At 38.3% G+C, this 23,330-nt stretch overlaps 1 protein-coding gene across 4 annotated transcripts in view; it reads left to right on the forward strand.

The window, feature by feature from the left end:
• The window catches only part of LOC126108763 (zinc finger protein 93-like), a 129,757-nt gene that overhangs the window by 49,863 nt on the left and 56,564 nt on the right, over window positions 1–23,330 (forward strand). For 2 of the 4 annotated variants that reach the window (XM_049914113.1, XM_049914112.1), the window contains one exon: window positions 1,000–1,062. In XM_049914113.1, coding sequence (XP_049770070.1) covers window positions 1,000–1,062 — 63 coding nt within the window. Of the gene's footprint in view, window positions 1–999; window positions 1,063–6,618; window positions 7,554–23,330 lie in introns of those variants that run through there. The other 2 variants (XM_049914114.1, XM_049914115.1) reach the window with 2 other exon arrangements.

Below are 23,330 nucleotides of genomic sequence, written 5' to 3' on the forward strand. Positions count from 1 at the left end.
GTTATCCTATCTGTCCATCTAATCATCAGCATTCTTCTTATAGCACTACATTTCAGAAGCTTCTGTCCTCATCTTGTCTGAATGTCCACGTTTGACTTGCACATATGGCTACACTCCAAACAAGTACGATAAGAAAAGATTTTGTAGCCTTAAAATTTCTGTTTGTTATAGAAAAGCTGAGGATAGTCTATAGGCAGCTACATTATACATCTGTGTATGCATTGTGTTCAGACAAACAAAAGACATCTCTCTTCAGATTTCCGAAAATCATATACAAGAACATTCTTGTAAGTGTGCAGAATTTTTCTAGCAGTACACAGGGACCAAACTGCAGAGACCTGGGTTCTTCATCAGCCAGTTTATTCCCTTTGAATATTGTCTCATGTACCTGAATACTGAGTTTCTTCCTAATTAAATAGGTATAAGATTTTCCATCAGGTAGAAAAGAGTCATGAGGAAAACATTCTTTTTTATATTCTGCCAACCTACCTGTACAGTTTCTCTTTTTGTGGTGCAGTCTGATGTTCTGTTCAAATAATGCAGTAATACATGTGTGACATTGCACAATCATAAGAATTTTAAATTCTTGTTGTGCTGGAAATACAACACTGACCACAAATTCTGTATAACTTATAAAAAAAATTTCGGGTTTGGATTATCAAGTAGCTGATGTTACATTATTTAAATTATGTAGCTAATTTATGGGACTAGTGTTATTTAGTACAAAACACATTGTTAAATTATCTCAGCATGTGCTTCTGGCAGTGTAATTCTTATTTAACTTCCCCCCTACATTTAGTTGAGATCCATCTTATGCTATTGTTTATACTAAAGCTTAATTTCCAATGTGCATTAATGACAATGTTAGGCTAGTACAAGCAGACAAATAGTGAGGTTGCCTTTCTTTTCTCTGCTTTGTTTGGAGCCACAGTATTCAGTTCTGTACACATAACTCATTCCTTCTTTTATTTCTCTATTAATGCTCTTCAAATTGTGCAGGGCTCAACATTTGAGAATGATGATCTTGGTGAGTGTGATCCATTGTGGATAACAGATGATAAGGTAAGTCATAGATCACCTTTAGTTACTTTAACTGAGGGTATCATCATAATTTAATAATAACCTTGTGTTACCAGGGAGTTATTTATATAGTAACATTTCATTAAAGTTTAGAAAAGTGAAACTTGAATTGATAACAGCTGAATGACTTTATTTGACATCATAAAAACCTCAAGTATTCTGCTGTCATGTGCACTGATACATCTGATTTTCTTTCTTTTTTTTTTAATGAAAGTTTTTAAGGGCAGTGAAATGCCCATTTGTTAGTCATTTTGTAAGTAAATAACTCAGTTAATATTTTAATAATATAAATTGTAATTGTAATTTATATTTTCTTTTCCAATGAATATTTCAAAGCAATAGAAAATTTTGATTGAGAATGTTGTATATTGACATAATATGATTCCGAACTGGTTTCTTTTTAAGTTTGATAATGAGCTCCAGAATTAAAGACCAGCATCACAAACCAACCATGGGCTGTCATAATACATGTTTATTTATCATAAATCAGTTTTGGCCAAGTGACCACAATCATGTCACCTCCAATGACTAACGTGTTGTAAATAACTATGTCTCTTTTAGCTTAGGCAGCTGTAGTATAATATAGAACTGCTTTCATACAGATGGTGTAATCCTGATTGCTTCATACACAGGAATAGCTAAATATTACCTTTGTTTTCACTAAAAGTGGACTGTTTTAGACTAATTTACAAAAAAATGCAATATATCCAAACACCTCTAAACAGTTCTGTTTATATATGGCTTACTTCTTGGCTGAGTTGTCCAGTGTAAAATGACTGTTGCACAAATGCAATCTTGATGTTGTCTTCTTGAAAATGTCTGTTGAAATAGTTAAGTTTTACTATGTCATTTGAATGCAGGCATGTTGTTCTAGACATTAAATAATTTGTATGGAACAGTAAGATACCAAAATGCTTTTTAACTAGCCTGTCAATATGTGAAAAGATTTTTAGCGTAGTTTCTGTTTATGGAATGTTTTTCTGTACAAACTGATGTAGTCTTGACCTTTTTCATTATGTAAATTAAATTGTACATGCTTTGGTGTACCATTTGGCGTCAGATGATTACACTAGTGTAATCTAGTGCACATTTTAGGATGTACATTTTAAGTTCTTATGGTCCATCGAATACTTCTGTATGACAAGTTTTATTCATTGTCCATATTCAGAGACATAGATATTTGTAAGTTATGCATATCTGATGAAGGTCTGATCAATTATCCTAACTTCTAAGCAATATCATACACCCACATGAAAACAAATACCAACTGATACAGTTGCCAGTTTACAATAAGATTTTGCCAAGACAGTAACTGGAATAGTGCAGTGTTCTCAATTTGTGCACTTACCGACTAATAGAAAAATGTATGACAAGATGATACATATGTAACTTACTGGTACTCACAATGGAAATCCCAGATTGGAATATCAAAAATATTATGAAAGGGGTAGATTGGTGCTCACTGTTAAGATGACACACTGAGATGCAGACAAGCTGAATGAAAAAACTGTTATACATTGAGCTTTTGGCCACAGCCTTCTTCAGAAGGGAAGGGAAAGGAAATACACTCACAATCACACAAGAAAATGTACCTCAAATAAATATGACCACTGTCTTTGCTTGCTTCAGCCTCAATGCAACTGTGTTGAATGGAAGCACCAATCCAGAGTAGAGCAGGAAAGAAGAGGGATAGCAGGGTATAGATGGGAAGAGAGAAGTGAGCACTGTATGGCATAGTGTGCAAGGACTAGATGTGGCGGTAAGGCAAGGCTGCCATATGCAGTGTCAGGAGGCTGTGGGAGAGGAAGCAAGGAGGAAATGGGAGTGGAAAAGGAAGGGAGCAGAGAAGGGGAAAAGACAAGTAGGTGTGTGGGTGGAGAGCAGCACACATTTAGTGTGAGGACACATGATTTGGGAGGAAGAGATAGGACATTTGGAGGGAGAGTGTAGAAACTGTTGGGTGGAACATGTGGGAACATTAAGTTACAATAGATTAAGGCTGGGATGATTTCATGAGTGGACGATGTGTTGTTAGGATAACTCGTATGCAACATTTTGTGCTGTGGGGTAGTCCACTTTGCCCTTGGGTGACCATTCCCCGTGGCGGACAGCTGGTTGGTAGTAATTCCAATACAAAATCTGTGTAAGGATTACAATAGAGCTGGTATGTGGCACAGCTTCTTATGTAGGTGGCCCAGCCTCTGTTAGGGTAGGATAAGCATGTGACAAGACAGCAGTAGTAAGTGCTGTGGGTTTTGCACCTGGGTCTTTCACAGGCATATGATCAATGTGGCAAGTGTTTGGGATTTGGAGTGGCATAGGGATGGACTAAGACATTGTGGAGGTTGGGTGGATAATGGAACACCATTTGAGGAGGGGCGGGAAGGATCTTAGGTAGGATGTCCCTCATTTCAGGACAGGATGAAGATAATCAAATCCCTGGCAAAGGGTGTGGTTCAGCTGTTCCAATCTGTGGTGGTAGTGGGTGACGAATGGGGGCAATCCTTTGTAAAGGTTTCTTAGAAGGTGTTCGAAGCACTGGATGTTGGAGGATATGGCATGGAAAATCTTTTTGTGGACTAGGTCTGTGGGATAGTGTTTACCCGTGAAGTTCTATGCAAAACCTTGGCATACTGGGTGAGGAAGTTATTGTCTTTGCAGGTATGCTGTCCCTTGGTAGTCAGGCTTTAAGGGAGGGATTTTTTGGTGTGGAAGATTTGGCAGCTGTCAAAATGTGGGTACTGGTGGTGGTTCGTGGGTTTGATGTTAACATGGGTGTGGATGGAGTAATCGAAGAGTAGTTGTCAGTGTCTAGGAAGGTGGCATGCTGGATTATAGAGGACCAGGTGAAGTTGTTGGGGGAGTAGGTGTTGAAGTTGTGATTGAATGAGGAGAGAGTGTCTTGGCCCAGAGCCCAGATCATAAAGATATTGTCAGTGAACTTGAACCAGACCAGGTGTTTGGGGTTATAATAGGTTAGGAAATTTTCCTCTATATGGTCCATAAACAGGTCAGCATAAGAAGGTGCCATGCAGGGTGCCCATGGCTGAGGTACAGGTTTGTTTGTTTACCTTCCATTTAGAGGACTAGCAGCGGCATGTTAGGATAAAATTAGTATGAGGAGTGAGGTAGTGGATTTGGAGTCTGAAGGATGTTGCAAGAGTTAGTGTTCAATAGTGACAAGACCATGGGCATGAGGTATATTGGAAAGTGGCATCAGCAATGAGCAGGGATCCAGGAGGTAAAGGATTGTGGATGGTGGAGAGACGATGAAGGAAGTGGCTGCTATCTTCAACATGGGAGGCTAGAATACAGGCAATTGGTGGGAGGTGTTGGTGAGGATGGGTCAGACCTCTTTCTGTGGGAGTCCAATAAACAGCTACAAAACCCTTCTCAAAGAGAGTGCACTAAACAGCTACAATGGAGTGAGCAAGATTGTTGGATGCTCCTTAGTAGCTGTTTTAGGTGTTCCTACCGAAAGAATTCCAGCCCTCATTGACTAACACCTCCAACCTTACCTGAAATCTAGCCTCCCATGTAAAAGATACCAATCACTTTTCTCACAAATTCTGTGCCATCCCCACTCCTTTACTTCCTGTATTCGTACTCATCACTGTTAACACCACTTTCCTATGGCCATGTTCATGCTGCTATTGAACACTACCTCTGCCAGTGTCCTTCAGTCTCCAAACCCACTACCTCATTTTTCATAGACCTTAATAATTTTATCTTTACACACAACTACTACTACTACTCTGAGGAGAAAGTATACAAACAAATCTGTGGCACAGCCATGGTCACCTGCATTGCACCCTCCCTGTTTATGGGCCATCGAGAGCAAAATTTCCAGCCTCTGAAAACTGTAAACCCTTGGTTTGGTTCAGGTTCATTGACACTATCTTCATGGCCTGGACTCTGGACCAAGACCTCCTATCCTCATTCTTTAACAAGCTCAACACCTCTCCGATCTGCTTCACCTGGTACTCCTCGACCCAGCATGCCACCTTCCTACCAACCCTACAATCTCTGATGAGTCCACCCACATGTCTGTCAATACTAAACCCATTAACCAGCATCAATACCTGCATTTCAACAGCTGCCAATCCTTCCACACCAAAAAATCCCAACATTATGCCATATCTGCAGTGACCATACTCCCTCACTAGTACGCTGAGGTCTCACAAAGGCTTTCACAGACAGGCACTGCCTCCCACGTTTTGTCTGCAAACAGATATCCCATGCCATATCCCACACATGTGAACCCTCCCATCAACCTCCCCCCCCCCCCCCCAAAAAAAAACCTGGAGAAAGATGTGTCGTCTGTGACCCAGTATCATCATGGACTGGAACAACTGAACCACATCCTTCGCCAGGGCGTTGGTTAGCCCTCATTCCTTCACAAAATGAGGGACATTCTATCTGAGATTCTTCTCACTCCTCCTAAAGTGGTGTTCTGTCACCCTCCCACGAGCTACAACATCCTAGTTCATCCACATGCCACTCCCAGTTCCAGACCCTTACCACAGGGATCGTATCCCTGTGGAAGATCCAGGTGCAAGACCTGCCCAATCTACCTACACAACACTTTCTGTTGCAGTCCTGTCACAGGCTTGTCCAACCTCATCAGAGTCTGGCTACCTGTGATAGCAGCCATGTCATTTACCACCTCTGCTGCAAGCATTGCACAGCTTTTTATATTGGTATGACTACCAGCCAGCTGTCCAGCAGGATGAGTGGCTACCACAAAACAGTGGCCAAGAGCAAAGTGACTATCCTGTGGCACAACATGCAATCGTACATAACAGGTCTGATTTCAATGGTTGCTTAACAACCCAAGCAATCCGGATCCTCCCCACCACCACCAGGTGTTCTGAACAGTGCAGATGAAAGTTATCCTTATAGCACACTCTCCTGTCCTGAAATCATCCTGACCTCACGTACTGTAACCTTCTGTCCCTACATCAACCATATAACAGTTTCTGGCCTCCCACTTGCACTATCACTTCCTTCCAATTCATGTTCCCTCATTCTCATTGCACTCTGTTCTCTGCCAATGCACGCAAGGGTCTTTTCCCCGTTTCTGCTCCTTTCTTTTTCCTCTCCGTGTCCCCCTCTCCGTTTCACACAGCCACCTGACACTGCCTGGCAGACTTGTCTTGCTGCCATCTAGTCCCTGCACAGTGGCTGGAGGTAGTCGTGTGTGTGTGTGTGTGTGTGTGTGTGTGTGTGTGTGTGTGTGTGTGAATCCAATATTCTGCAGCAGATTGGTACAAGGTTACAAATTTTGAACACCACATGGTGTTGCAGAAGTGGGTGTGGCACTCTTCAGGACCATCTTATTAATTACTTACTACTTACAAACATCATTCAACCACAAAAATACAAAGCTATTTAAGACAAAACATTATAAAAGATAATTGTAATATAAGAAAGTGTTATATGTGAAATGACGTTGCAAATGCATGTGTGGCACTACATAGTGAGGCAGTTTTAATTAATTGTGTATATAAATATAATACATATAAAACATAACACCAGTTTCAGCAGGCACATGAGAGAAGAAAGATTCTGATACAAGGAAGAGCAAACCCAGGATGGTATTCTCAGTAAATCACTATAAATGTCAAAAAACATTTATTCTTCAAATTGACTTTTGTTGAGGTTGTTGTGTGGATCATTCATACAGTGATTGTAAATTTCAAGGTCTTTAAGTGTTCATAAATCTATGCCTTTAGACTCAGAGTGCAATATGAACATTGCAAAGGGAATGATTCTCAACAGCTGAATGACATTTAAGGGCAATAACTTTCTTACAATTATACCCTCTATATCTAGTATTAGTCATGACATATCTGCCCTACATATATAGAATTATATGGTCCACATGAAATTTTGTAAATGTTTGACTTCAAAAATTTGTCTACCTTTTGGTCTACGGAAGTGCATAAGACAAATGATTTTCTTCTATGTACTGAAGCCAATCTGTACTTAAGCTTTCCTGAAAGGACTAGTGATTTGCTCAGAAAATTGACCTTAATGTGAAATGGAAGTATGCTTAATGATGTCATCTTTTGAAACAATACTGGATATATGTTTATCAAAAATAGCTGTGCATATATCATGAATAAACTATTTTGTATACCCTTTCTCCATACCTAATTGTACAATGATATTAGTTTCTCTGTTTATGTAATCCTGTAAAGGTTCAGTTTTGCATGTCTACAATACACTGGAAGAAAAAAATGTTTGTTTGAGTGCACAGGGGAGGCACAAATCAGCACCAATCATTATGTTTGTAGAGCCCCTAGGCTTATGAAATACACCGAAATCAAAATCTGTACCTTCCCTTTTAACCTGCATGTCAAGAGAGTTGAGACATCCACTACTTTTCATTCCCACAGTATAGTGGATATTCATAAGCAACTGATTGAGTTCATTAGTTAGATTCATTCCATCATGTACATCACTGTGAAATAAGAGAAATACATCACTGACATAACTGTGATAGATAAAAATGTTCAATGTAATAGAGTTGTTATTACTAAAAAAATCTGTAAATCATTTTTAGGGTAATGAAGTCATTTTGCATTCAAGACTTCTCCCGGTAGTGATCTATTCTGCTTTGCAGACATACATAATACTGTGTTTTTAATGTCTTTACACATATTATAATTCACTAATTCATTCACATGCTGCAAGTTAGTTAAATACTTGGCACCAAACCGAGTGAGGTGGTGCAGTATTTAGCACACTGGACTCAGGTATGGGAGGACAATGGTTCAAACCTGCGTCTGACCATCCTGATTTAGGTTTTCCATGATTTCTCAAAATCACTTCAGGCAAATTCTGTGATGGTTCCTTTGAAAGGGTGCTACTGACTTCTGTCCCCATCCTTCCCTAATCTAATGGGACTGATGACCTTGTTGTTCGGTCCCCCCTCCAAATCAACCAACCTTGGCACCAAGAAACATTCATTTAACCTAATGGAAGTGTCTTTGTGAATATTGGCAATACTCAGTCATTCACATTAATATTTCTTATACATTTCTGTTTTTGTGTAGGTTACTTGGAGATGGTCACTTGACCAAAGACAGTTGTCGATAAATAAATAAATACATACATACATATTATAGCATCTTTTGATGGTTTTTTTTTTCATCCCAGTCTTAAAAATCTATTGGGTACTGCATATTAAAGAGATAAAATACAAAGTGGCAGGTTATACTTGGAAAGATGTTTTAGATGTGGACACACATCCATGTGTTGGGTAACATTTCAAAATTTTGGTAATGATGAGGTTAGCTTTAGATCTAACCCCCACTGCGCTCCTCGTCACTTTCCCAGGCCTGTGGAAATTTGCTACAGCTTACTTTGGAAGAACATTGATAGATGAATTTTATGCCTCACATGACTTCTAAGTAGCAAGCTCTTAGACATGTACTGCTTTGCTTTAAAAATAAACATAACTCCTGACATAGGCTAATATTTAGCAGCTCAGCAAGAAAATGAAGGTATTAATACATCATGTACAAATTTAAATGAAAATAGCCAACAAGTGTCAACTCTGAGTGCACTGCAGAAAAAATTGAATATTTAAAAAGGTGTGAAAACTGATTTTGCCTGATAAGGAGGATCCTTGACACAATAAAACCATCCTGTGTCATGTATTTGGTATTTTCTCCCTTTGTAGATTGGTATTATTTATAACACTCTTCCCCCCATGAACCATGGACCTTCCCATTGGTGGGGAGGCTTGCGTGCCTCAGCGATACAGATAGCCGTTCCGTAGGTGCAACCACAACGGAGGGGTATCTGTTGAGAGGCCAGACAAACACGTGGTTCCTGAAGAGGGGCAGCAGCCTTTTCAGTAGTTGCAGGATCAACAGTCTGGATGATTGACTGATCTGGCCTTGTAACACTAACCAAAACAGCCTTGCTGTGCTGGTACTGCGAACAGTTGAAAGCAAGTGGAAACTACAGCCGTAATTTTTCCCGAGGGCATGCAGCTCTACTGTATGGTTAAATGATGATGACGTCCTCTTGGGTAAAATATTCCGGAGGTAAAATAGTCCCCCATTCGGATCTCCGGGCGGGGACTACTCAAGAGGATGTCGTTATCAGGAGAAAGAAAACTGGCATTCTACGGATCGTAGCATGGAATGTCAGATCCGTTAATCGGGCAGGTACAATAGAAAATTTAAAAAGGGAAATGGATAGGTTAAAGTTAGATATAGTGGGAATTAGTGAAGTTCGGTTTCAGGAGGAACAAGACTTTTGGTCAGTTGAATACAGGGTTATAAATACAAAGTCAAATTGGGGTAATGCAGGAGTAGGTTTAATAATGAATAAAAAAAATAGGAATGTGGGTAAGCTACTACAGACAGCATAGTGAGCGTATTATTGTGGCCAAGATAGATACGAAGCTCAGGCCTACTAGAGTAGTACAAGTTTATATGCCAACTAGCTCTGCAGATGACGAAGAAATTGAAGAAATGTATGACAAAATAAAAGAAATTATTCAGATAGTGAAGGGAGACGAAAATTTAATTGTCATGGGTGACTGGAATTCTGTAGTAGGAAAAGGGAGAGAAGGAAACGTAGTAGGTGAATATGGATTGGGGCTAAGAAATGAAAGAGGAAGCCGCTTGGTAGAATTTTGCACAGAGCACAACTTAATCATAGCTAACACTTCGTTCAAGTATCATAAAAGAAGGTTGTATACATGGAAGAATCCTGGAGATACTAGAAGGTATCAGATAGATTATATAATGGTAAGACAGAGATTTAGGAACCAGGTTTTAAATTGTAAGACATTTCCAGGGGCAGATGTGGACTCTGACCACAATCTATTGGTTATGAACTGTAGATTAAAACTGAAGAAACTGCAAAAAGGTGGGAATTTGAGGAGATGGGACCTGGATAAACTAACTAAACCAGAGGTTGTACAGAGTTTCAGGGAGAGCGTAAGGGATCAAATGGCAGGAATGGGGGAAAGAAATACAGTAGAAGAAGAATGGGTACCTTTAAGGGATGAAGTAGTGAAGGCAGCAGAGGATCAAGTAGATTAAAAGACGACGGCTAGTATAAATCCTTGGGTAACAGAAGAAATATTGAATTTAATTGATGAAAGGAGAAAATATAAAAATGCAGTAAATGAAGCAGGCAAAAAGGAATACAAATGTCTCAAAAATGAGATCGACAGGAAGTGCAAAATGGCTAAGCAGGGATGGCTAGATGATAAATGTAAGGATGTAGAGGCTTATCTCACTAGGGGTAAGATAGGTACTGCCTACAGGAAAATTAGAGAGACCTTTGGAGAAAAGAGAACCACTTGTATGAATATCAAGAGCTCAGATGGAAACCCAGCTCTAAGCAAAGAAGGGAAAGCAGAAAGGTGGAAGGAGTATCTAGAGGGTCTATACAAGAGCGATGCACTTGAGGACAATATTATGGAAATGGAAGAGGATGTAGATGAAGATGAAATGGGAGATATGATACTGCGTGAAGAGTTTGACAGACCTGAGTCGAAACAAGGCCCCGGGAGTAGACAACATTCCATTAGAACTACTGACGGCCTTGGGAGAGCCAGTCCTGACAAAACTCTACCATCTGGTGAGCAAGATGTATGAGACAGGCGAAATACCCTCAGACTTCAAGAAGACTATAATAATTCCAATTCCAAAGAAAGCAGGTGTTGACAGATGTGAAAATTACTGAACTATCAGTTTAATAAGTCACGGCTGCAAAATACTAACACGAATTCTTTACAGACGAATGGAAAAACTAGTAGAAGCCGACCTTGGGGAAGATCAGTTTGGATTCCGTAGAAATATTGGAACTCGTGAGGCAATACTGACCCTATGGCTTATCTCAGAAGATCGATTAAGGAAAGGCAAACCTACGTTTCTAGCATTCGTAGACTTAGAGAAAGCTTTTGAGAATGTTGACTGGAATACTCTCTTTCAAATTCTGAAGGTGGCAGGGGTAAAATATAGGGAGTGAAGGGCTATTTACAATTTTTATAGAAACCAAATGGCAGTTATAAGAGTTGAGCGGCATGAAAGGGAAGCAGTGGTTGGGAAGGGAGTGAGACAGGGTTGTAGCCTCTTCCCGATGTTATTCAATCTGTATGTTGAGCAAGCAGTGAAGGAAACAAAAGAAAAATTCGGAGTAGGTATTAAAATCCATGGAGAAGAAATAAAAACGTTGAGATTCGCCGATGACTTAATTCTGTCAAGAGACACCAAAGGACGTGGAAGAGCAGTTGAATGGAATGGATAGTGTCTTGAAGGGAGGATAGAAGATGAACATCAACAAAAGCAAAACGAGGATAATGGAATGTAGTCGAATTAAGTCGGGTGATGTTGAGGGTATTAGATTAGGAAATGAGACACTTAAAGTAGTAAAGGAGTTTTGCTATTTGGGGAGCAAAATAACTGATGATGGTTGAAGCAGAGAGGATATAAAATGTAGACTGGCAATGGGAAGGAAAGCGTTTCTGAAGAAGAGAAATTTATTAACATCGAGTATAGATTTAAGTGTCAGGAAGTCGTTTCTGAAAGTATTTGTATGGAGTGTAGCCATGTATGGAAGTGAAACATGGACGATAAATAGTTTAGACAAGAAGAGAATAGAAGCTTTCGAAATGTGGTGCTACAGAAGAATGCTGAAGATTAGATGGGTAGATCTCATAACTAATGAGGAAGTATTGAATAGGATTGGGGAGAAGAGAAGTTTGTGGCACAACTTCACTAGAAGAAGGGATCGGTTGGTAGGACATGTTCTGAGGCATCAAGGGGTCACCAATTTAGTATTGGAGGGCAGCGTGGAGGGTAAAAATCGTAGAGGGAGACCAAGAGATGAATACATCAAGTAGATTCAGAAGGATGTAGGTTGCAGTAGGTACTGGGAGATGAAGCAGCTTGCACAGGATAGAGTAGCATGGAGAGCTGCATCAAACCAGTCTCAGGACTGAAGACCATAACAACAACAACAACATGATAACACTACACCTGAACTTATTACTTTACTGCTCCATTTGAAATTGAACTAATAGTTCAGTAGCAAAATAATTGTGTACAGGAAAGTGATACTAGCATATTATTGTGGACAATACTTTATGTAGATTTGAAACACTTTATAGCATTTAATGTTTTTCATTTATTGATAATAATCTTTCACCAAAATAATCCAAAATAATTACAGACTGTGGAATCATGCCAACATCATTTTCCCCTTCTGTCCATATACTAGTTTTGCTGAGACAAGGATGTTTCCAGACAACATACCAATACATCAGATGCAGTCATAGTCAAAGAGGGTTTCAGGAGGTCTGGATCCTCCTATCACAAGACTGAAATTACACATGACCTAGTTGCCATGCAGTGAAATTGAAAATATTTCGGTTTTCAGTCAAATGAGGAAAAAGGGCTATGAACTGTTGACAGTCAACACCAATGATAGGTTGAAACTATCTATAGGTCAATAGCACTATCAGCTGTCTCCCATCCAAGTCAAGGCCAATTAGTGTATGTTGTTGGCCTTGCTGGACCTAGGTTGTTGTTTTGCTAATCAGTCCAGTTCTTATTTGCAGTTGAGTTTTATGTAAGTGCCACTGTTCAATGTTTTTGTTCTGTGTGTTGTTGTGATAGTTTCTAATTATGTATAAGTTTGTAACAATAAAGAAGAGGATGAAAACTGATTTTGACTTGTCCACTAGCATTATGGTAACTTTGAAACATGTATGCATTACTGTAATGATCTAGTTACCTATTTATGGCAGTTCAATGTCAGCACTGGAGTTGTTATTTGGAGGCTGACAGAAATTTGAGATTGTAATACTTCTGTATTTCACATGGCAGCTGGGCAGTAAACATCATTGCAAATAAGATCAAATTAAAACTAGAGCCCAATAATACTTGGATATGTCTCTGTTACCCAAAAAACACGCTGATCAACAGAAATATCACCCAAATGTTGACGGTTGCATTTCTTTATAAAAATTGCTCAGTGTTCTGTCACCAATATCCCAAATGGCAAAATATCACCTAATCTGGTTGCCCAGGTGGTACTTCATTACAAAAGCTAGTTCTGATATGGAACAATGGGGAGGGGTTTTCAGAGAGAGGAAATGGTATTTGATGACTGCACATTATATAGTTTGTTGTAAAAATATTTTTTTAGAGGGCTGCTTGAATTCATCCAAGCCAACTGTGTTTTGAAACTCCCTCCCCCTTTTGGGCAAAATCTGTTTATGCTCTTACAATACTATAATAACTGAAGACAGAAATTCCATGCCCAATTAACTCTTAAAATGTGCATTTATTCATTCAGCATAAAACATCGAGGTGTGCATAAAGACAGGAAAAAACATGAAATACCAGCATTTCATCTCTTGTTGTGATGCATTTTATTGTATTTTGAAACAACAACAACAACAACCAGTTTTTCAAAATTCTCCGTTGATCAGGCAGTTCTTAAATTAGGAAAGCGATGTGGTTCATATCCATCTGCCGGAAACCTTGAAAATGTTTTGGTGTGGTTTCTCACTTTCAGTTTAAACAAATACTGGAGATGGTCCCTTTCTGTAGGCCACAGCCAATTCCTTTTGAATTTCTTTCTTTCTTGACAGATTCCAATTCCCTTAAATATGCAGCCTCTCTGCTTAAATGAAAAGAGTTGCATTGTAGGCGAGCCAAACATCCCTCTGGGTACTCTGGTTGCTAAATTCCATAAGATAAAGAAATAATAATTCAAATTCTCTTCATATATGCTCATGCATTTGACTGTACTGACACTGTTTCATGTAGAAAACGATCTTTCTGCATTGCGAGAAGTGACAGATGCACACTTAATTCAGGAAGTTTGGGAAGGTGTAAGGCTGAATAACTCCATATCCTTTGCATTTTGACCACTAAAAAATTGTTGCAGCTTCTCTGTTGAACAGAGAGCTCTTTATTACAACAGAGTGTCTGTCACAGTCATGGTAATTTTGAAGCGTTCCTTGCTCATCATGTTTACTGGTTAAACATTAAAATGTCATTCCAGCTGAACCTATAAGTGTGGTGTCATGTTTCAACTGACTTTCTGGATTGGCCTCACGTAATGTGGAGACCATTGTCCTTGTGCTGGTGCAGAGAAAATTATTCTTGCAATAGCATTCGCCTCTGCTTATGTGGAGGTGAATTTGCTTCAGGCTGTTGGGGAGAAAATTACTCTCGCAGCAGGTCAGGCCAATGTCATCAGCCTGTGGTATGGTTGATGACCCAGTTCCACAATGAGCCAATTGCAGGATTGACCCAACTCTTTGTGTGTTCACTGCACTGTATTCTATCTTGCAAAAATGGAATTCTAGGTTCTTAGAGCAGCAGATGAATGGTATACATCCTCAGTAGGTAAAGGCCGAGTTTCAGAGCTCAGTTCTGCATCCTCTACAGTGCCGTGAGGTGAGTGTCAGCTCCCTTCCTGCATAGAATTGCCGCATACTCTAACATGTGGCAATAATCATGGTGTCTCAAAAAATTCACGCTTGTTGTTTCATGATTATTCCCTCAGCTGAAATCCAGAGTGGAAAAAAAGAGTGTAAAATGCCTTTGGAGGGTGAGTAGGGATTGGAGCGTGACTACTTCTTAGTGGTTTGCCAGAATATAGAACTCTTAAGTAACAAGATTATCTAACTAATGAAATGATGCACCAGGTGACATTTTAGAACTTTTATTAAATTCACACAACGGGTTATATTAGGCCATTGTCAAGTGCATCTGGAAGTTATGGTGTAGAGAAGCAACATCAACTGACTTCATTTGACATTGCTTCTCTACAGATAACTTTCAGATACACTTAATAATGGCCTAACATAGATGCAAAAACCTGTTTTTGTACTTAATGAAGTTTAAAAAAAAGCAAATGTAGAGAGTTTCAGCAACTGTACAACAGTTGTTGTATCAACAGCATCATCCAGACATAGGGAAACTAATAATGGGATTATATCTCTGGTTGGTGAAAACTCAGAAATCATTGTTGAGTTAAATGGTTTATCATTACTTATGGACATTTTAAGAATAATTGAAAAACATGAGTCTTTTTAAGGTTGTATATAACAAGTCTGACCACCACTCCCCATTAACAAAATCCGAGCTATGTTCTTGCATCAGAGCAATGCTGATGGAGCATTTGGCTCATATTGCTGCCAGCTCCAACCAAGTCAATACTTCCATCACTATTCCACTGATGATGAGGAGCAGTAGTTGCTACAGCTTGACCATTTAAATGTGGAGCCTCACTCTTTTTTTGCATTTTGGGTTATAGGAGAGCATGATTATGCTGCATCCAGTAATTCACAGTAACAATCCACACATGTAACAAAATGTTCTTTGATATTTTTAATAAAAAGTGGTTGACAACTTTTTCTTACATTAGAGGGGACGTCACACCATGATAATTCGTTATGAAACTGAAAATTAAGTGTGGTAGTTGTGGGCTTCTAGATAGATTCACTGTGAAAAACAAAAACTGCAAGTCAATCAGCCAGTGGTTTTGAAAATGCAGAAACAGTTTGTCAGTTTCAGAGTGAACTAGAAATATTCTACTCTACTTTTGAATTGATTATACTCTAATTTTGAATTTTTTATGTGACTTTTTTGCATTGTGGGTCCTCCTGCAGTTCAACTAAAAAAACAACAATTGCACTTGATTCAAAGGTAGCAAAGCTTACCACAAAGCACATTGTCACTTCAGAGAATACTGTGCTTCTTTGTGCCAGAACATGTGTGTGCTGACAAATCAGCAGTTTTCATCAAGGAATAATATTTTCAAAAATTAGCTAATGTAAAACGTTCACCCAGTTTGGATGATCTTTGATGGTGGAAAATTACAGAGATTGTAGAATCTGTTCATATAGTACTCCAAGCAAATAAATATATTAAAACAGTTTGTCAAAGATCAACCGACAAAATGCATGTCATGGAAATCTGTAAGATCTCTTTCCAGTTTCACCTTATTCATGATTTACAGTGAGTGCTTCAACAAGAAAGGTATATGCAATATCTTTGAGTTGCAGGTATTAATCCAAGGAAGCTGGTTAGAAATTTGGGTTCCAAGTAATTGCCTACCATTTGCACACATACACTGAGTGGAAATCAACTTTTTCAGGCTTCTCTCCTGGATGTTAAATAGTTCATATTTTATCTGATACATGGTGTCCACCATTGATACCACTGTTTAACAAATCAGATTGCCATAAATTGTCAAGCAATTGGTGTTAGTATAGAATTCAGATTTAGCTGAACAGGTATAGCTCAGACTACACTCCTTCACTGTTGTGAATTCCTTGCAGCTATTTGATAAGTGTTTCTTACAAAGCCGTTCTTTCAAAACAGAGCTTTCATGTTATTTAAACTGGAGACTCTGAATTGGTTGCATAACAGGTGGTTAGGGAATTTCAGACAAACAGCTTCCATAGCCTTGGGTTAGTGATGCTGCCTTGAATCACATACATACAGTGATACATCTCTTTCAATGCTATTTTATATGTTAAAAATATTTATGATCTATTCTTACTATGAGAAACGATGACTGCCAGCATAAAATGGCATATGGTATGTCATATTATTAGTAACTGCGAAGATAATGTACCAGATTTTATTTTTCAAATGAAACTGAGTCAGTCTTGGTGCCGTAAAGCATTATCTGTGTCAGTATATTGTCAGACAATTGTTAGTTACTAAAAATCTTCATAGATATGAAAATATGTATAGATTTCTAATGCTACTACACCAGCTATGTTACAATAGGTATAAATTAAATGAACTTTGCCAAACGTCCCTATACTTCAGATCTGTGCAAGTATTATCAACACAAATATCATTGAGATATTCAATAAATGGAGAATTATTTAAGTACTTCCTATCTAAATGAATCATTTAATTGTGGAGAGAAGCATAACATTTCAGGTGGAATGTATTCAACCCACTACAAGACCATCAGGAAAATGTAGTTTTAAATTTTTAGTATGTTAGATCGATCTAGTTGTAAGATATTTTTGTATAGTATATGACTTAATATGGTGTCAGCTTTATATGTGAATTCTCTCAAATAAATATTATCTAATAAAAAGAAATCAGGAGCTATTAAGTAAAGCTGACCGTTGGCTTCAATTAACCAGTCAGTGATTAGGAGCTCTATGTGGTGTGCTGGCAGTGGCTATTCAATCACATCTGCTGATTAGTTCTACATTACAACCCTAGATTTATTGGAAATTAGATGGAAATTATTAGTGAGAATTCATATATGAGACTGATGTGCTTTTTATTGTCATAACTGGGCATATATTTGGGTACCAATGTCTGTTTGATTTCAAAATTTCATTTGCTATTTAACTATTTTCAGAGTCCACACTGTCAGCTGTAATTGCTTATTATGAATTCAGGCCTTTGAAATGAAAGTAGCGTGGAATCTATAGGAACTGGAACCAATTGAGAACTGGTTGTGTGAAATATTGTCAAATTATCAAAAGTATCTTATAAGATTGTCAGTGAGTACAGCCAGAATGAAAAGTGATATGGAGAACACAGAATTTCAATATCTACATAGGAGGATTCATAACTAGAGCATTGTTGTTATTATTGTATCCTGCAGCCATTTGGATTACCTGCATAGCATGGATGTTGACACGTCAGAGGTACTAATGCTGTGAGTAGTAGCAGCAGGCTTTGTCGTAAGTGCAGCCACTGCCAAGATGTACCCATGATATGGTGCCACCTAGTAGTGACTTTTGGCAACTGAGTCTGTGGCCCAAGCTGTTGGTTTAGCTCATTGCTCACTGTATATTGAAACTAGTGGTATCACACTGTTTCACAGCCAAGTTTAACTCCAGCATTTACAGGAATGTGTTCATTTTCCTGTGGGTTGGTGAACCCCCGGAACCTGTAGTGATAAACAGGCTACCCACACCACTTGTTGGTCTAAAACTGTCGGAATGAAAAGTTACTTCCAGAATATACATAGTGAGTGGCATGTTAAGTAAACATATCTGAGAATTTGCTGTGTGGAGTCCTCAAAGGTGCCACTAATTTAACTAAATGAGGCATTTTATTCACTTCTATTTCTCATTAATTATACTATGGTCTGCATCTTTCTGTGACATAGTATTTAGTATTTGGTTGATCTTAGCATTTTAGACCAACATTGTCATGTTCAGTTTTTTCAGTGTTGTCCTTGTTTGAAAAATTGCTAAAATAAGTTAACACTTTCTACCGTATCTTCCTTCGCCGTCGGCGTTGTCGGTGTTACCGTGAGACACCGTTATACCAAGAGGAAAGGCGTGTCGATCTTAGAGCATGAGATATGATGACCTTAAGCCATTGACAACACACAACGGTCGCGGTAGCACCTGATTCCAGAATAGCTGCAGTAGTTAAGATCTATGAACTATTCCCTCTTGACCAGGTCCCCCAAAACTTAACTCATAACGAGATCCCTTCAAAGCAAATTGTCATAACGATCGTCTATAAGGGCTTCGTACAACTAGAAGAAATGTTACAGTTTATGGAATAATAACAGATACGACCAAACTGTCTTGTGTCTTCTGCTTTATTTAACATAACTTTGTTCACAGTTTCATTTCGCATTCACCACTCATTCACCGAAACCCTTTGATGAACAGTTTTGGTTGCTTGACACCAACAGTCAATCATAATAATACAGCTTTTCTCCTTTTTATAAATTGAAGCCCGCTCTCCGCGATATAATAAAAACAAAACAAAAAAAAAAAAAAGCAGTCTCAATACTGCGTCCCTCGTGAGATGCGAATAGACTTATCCCGAAATTGACCGCCCTGTAGGTGTACTCAATTTAATGACCACACTTCGCTGTCCGCTATTTCGCGTAACTGAATGTCCATTTGTTAGTCTGATTATACACTGTAGCTATTTAAAATTCGTCCCTATATTTTTCACAACGCACAGTTAGCACTTCTTTACTTGTTTTTTTTTTTTTTTTCCTAAGAGTAAACGGAAAAAAAGACGCCGTATCATCAGCTTAGTCGATATAAAGCAAAACACCTTAATATGCCCAATTTCACCTCTTCTTATAGGATCGGCTACCTTACTCATTAATTTACTACATATTATTTCCAATAACACTAAACAGGTATCACAGTTATATTTTAATTGTATTCAAAAGATGTTACTGCTATTATGACCGACCAAATCGTCACAAATCGCGCAGCGTGCGTTTTTAATGATATCTTTATGCTATTCAATTTCCGTTTCAGCTGTCTTGACTCATAATGTTACACAGCCCCCCAGACTGTGATGTCTTGAAGAGGGTTCCAGACAGAACAGGCTTTTTTTTTTTTTTTGTACAGTGACAGGAGAGGGTATTTGTTTCGGCGAATACACTCACTCTCAGATTCACTCAACAAGTCAGTACATATATCCTATAATATTTAAGTTGAGTTAATGGGCCTAGACAAAATGCCCTTAACTAAATTCCACATTTATTTACAGGTTGTCTTAGAAACACTTCGCACTAATCACTTCATATTCACACCACATTTTTTTTCTTGGATGAAGCCCTGAGTTCTTCAACCGACTGTGCAAGGCAGGGATCATAGCCGGGTTCGATGATTGGCATCCTAGGCCAAAACCCTTATCAGGCCACTTGTTTAACCAGAGAGGATTTGGTCCGTTTCTTTTCCTCTTAATTCCACTTTTAAATCATCCATCGTCGCTGTTCGGTGAGAGGATAAATCGTATTTCAGCATCGTCATTGTTGCTGATACCAAGAAGGTATCTCATGGAAATCTTTGGTACATTCTTTAACTTTCTTTGTAAGTTAGTATAAGTACGTATTTATCCACTGATGCTTTCATTTAGTCTGCTCTGAGTGTAGTCTGGATATCATTCAGTGTTTCTTGAATCTATATTTTGCTCATTATTGATAATATTTCTTCAGGTCTATGTGAGGGAACAAGCCTTTAATTACATCAGTATCACAATCTGCCAGGAGGTAGCTCCCTTCATGAGGTATTTTCATTATTTTGTATGGACCTGTGTATAAATATTGCCTTTTCTTATTCAGTCTTTTCCTGGTTGATGCTTTTCGGTGATTTCTCAATAAAATTTCTTCCCCTACATCATATGTGACTACTTTCTTCACATTTTTATCAAAACTGGTTTTTCTCAATTGTGCTTGATCCTTCAGGTTTTTGTAGACCTTCAGTTAATTCATTCCTTATATCCTGATCATTATTGTACCTTAATACTCTCAGTTCAAATTGATGCCTGCCTTCCTTCTCCTTTCCAGTCATCCTAGGAAGGCATTTGGTGACTAGTATTAGTTTAATCTATCTTGTTGAGTCATCAGTGGGGATTCATGAACTTCCACAATCCGTACAGTATGATCCGAGTTATGGTATTCACCCCGTCGCACATTGGAGGCTCCTTCGCCCATTGGTATAACTCCTTGTGCTGGATGAGGACTTCAGGCATTTGTTCCATCCTGCCGATGAACATTATGCTTCGAATTATCTTCCCAAGGTCGAATACAATTGGGTTCATCACTTGGGTACCTGTTACTCTGATTAATATCACTACTGTGCACATTCGCGTCACCATATCGAGGTTTACTTCTAGCACAGTAAGTATCTCTTCTATATTTATTATAATCATTGTTTTTATTGCAACCATAGGATGAAGATTGTCCACGCTCCTGTGATGCGGGTTTGACCTGGTTTTCGGTATTATTATTATCATACATTAAATTATTATTATAATTATTCGTATTACTATGAGTGTGAATCGACATTTGATTACTACTCATTTGTCTTGCGTGTTCCATAATCATATCTATAGAGTCAATAACCGACAAGAACTGTTCTACATCGTGGTCAGGAACATTTATTAACTTTTCACGTATATTTATGGGCAACCTTCCCTTCAAAATTCTGATCCCATAATGCGGCTTCTCCGGTAATTTTGGATACTATAAATTGAAGTCGGTCGTGTTCTGACCAGCTACGTGGAAATATTCTTTTGAAATTATTGATAAAGATTTTCGGATGCAGGTTGTTCTTTTCAGTGGAGAATGTTGGGAATTGTCTACTTTTTAAAAATGCTGTTCTCCACCTTTAAAGAAGACAAATATCCTCGCTGACCAAAAGAATCATCATCTTTACCAACCGAATCATCAACTTCCCAATGCAAATTTTCACCACAATTGTACTTCGTATTATCACATGTTCAGTTGTTTTTCGACCTATTCTCCGAACGTTCGTCCTCTGTCAACAAATTTTGTGATGACTTTCATTCTAACTCCGCCAATTTATGATTGGTTTCCTTTTGCCATTTAGGTAACTCGTCAACTATTTTCTCTTTTATTTTCTGAATTTCGCTAGTGAAGAGCTTAATTAATTCATCATTTCTACTTAGGTGCTCATTGATATTTTCATTTGGCTGGGATCCAATAGTAGTCTTAACCTTGTCTACAATTTCATTTCCTTTTATTTCTATCCATTCAGGTAGATCTTCGTCAAGTCTTTTAGTTTGATCTACTAAATACTTGTCAATCCCCTTACGAGCATCGGACTCAAACTCGACTATTTGTTTCGAAAGCTCTTCTATCTGTGCGCTAGCACTGAAACAGCTGCTTTCACATTTAACCATCCTATTGGACAGGCCATCATAACTCTTCGAAACTACCTCATATTTCTTTTCTACGTCATGAAGTTTTCCCATTAAATTATTATATTGCCTTTCTAAGGTGTTAGAAAACTCTACATCTAGTTCTCCAAATTTCGCATTTAAGTCTCCCAGTCTGCCTTTAATTCTTTCTTAGTATTTTCCAGTTTATAATCAAAGGTGTTCAGTTTGCTTTCCAAAGAATCCATTTTAACTTCTAATGAACCAAATTTGCCCTCAAATTTTTCATTTAACTTTTGATTGTCCTCTTTTAATTGCTTATTATCTTTTTCTAGTGAACCAAGTCTTCCATTCATTACACCCATTTGAGTATTTATTGATACCAGCATATCAAATATTTTTTGATTAATATTTCCATTTTGAGGATCAACTTGCTGACCTACTTCAGAAACCTCAAGATCTTTATGTTCTCCCACGCTGCTTACCTTACTTATCATTGTATTTGAATCTCCTAACGGCTCTAAATCAATAACTGTATTATTATCTGTACATGTCTCCTGTCCCACATTGAGCTCATGGGATGCAGCATCCATATCCTCTTCCCTTTCCTCTCTCTCTCTACTCATTACTCTACTCAACTGCACATTATCATGTATTCTTTTCGTTCGTTTTGACATGATTATTCACTACCAAGACATATACTTATTTTCACTATGTATTTATATTTATTTATCTACCAAAATCACAAGTCTCATCTTCCTTTTTTTTATAATTATACTGTTATTTTAATCATACCTGGTAGTATCGCTCACTTTTAGCGATTATTGAAGCATACCTCTTTCATTGGACAGACTCACTGGCTGCTACAATATTTTCCAACTCTAGGGTTCGTGAATCCGGATGACACTCGACTCGATGCAGCAATCCTCCTAGATCGAGCCGCACATTGTGGCGCCACTTCTACCGTATCTTCCTTCGCTGTCGGCATTGTCGGTGCTACCGTGAGACACCGTTATACCAAGAGGAAAGGTGCGTCGATCTTAGAGCATGAGATATGATGACCTTAAGCCATTGACAACACACAACGGTCACGGTAACACCGACAACGCCGACTGAAGATACGGTAGAACTTGATCTCTTTATCAGCTCACTTGATGCAGACCACATGATTGACTTTGTGTAAACAAGTTTTTTAATACTTCATTGTGATTTGTGTTGAACTATTCCTTCAGTAATATACATTTCGTTTGTAGCCATGCAATAGTGTCTCATATTGTGATGAATTTGTTTCTCCATACACAGTCAGCTTTGAGAGCCCACCCATCTTTTCCTTTTTGACTCAGTCTGTTTGACCTCCTCCTTAACTGACTCAGTGCATTTGTTTCTGAACTGAAACCAATAGAAGACAAGAGTCATTTGCTACGCATTCATGTAAGACAGTGCTGCTAAAGGTAACTGACAGTTCTACAAATTTTGGTGTGTGAGCATTCCATGATGTAAATTGTGTAGAAGTTAATTTTGTATTGTGTAATGTTTAAAAACCTAGAAACAATCCAATCATGCTCCAGAAAGGAAGTTATTATTGTTGGAGATTTTAAGAATTTATGCAAG

The sequence above is a fragment of the Schistocerca cancellata genome, chromosome 11 (assembly GCF_023864275.1).
Source record: "Schistocerca cancellata isolate TAMUIC-IGC-003103 chromosome 11, iqSchCanc2.1, whole genome shotgun sequence".
In the NCBI taxonomy this organism is placed as follows: Eukaryota; Metazoa; Arthropoda; class Insecta; order Orthoptera; family Acrididae; genus Schistocerca; species Schistocerca cancellata.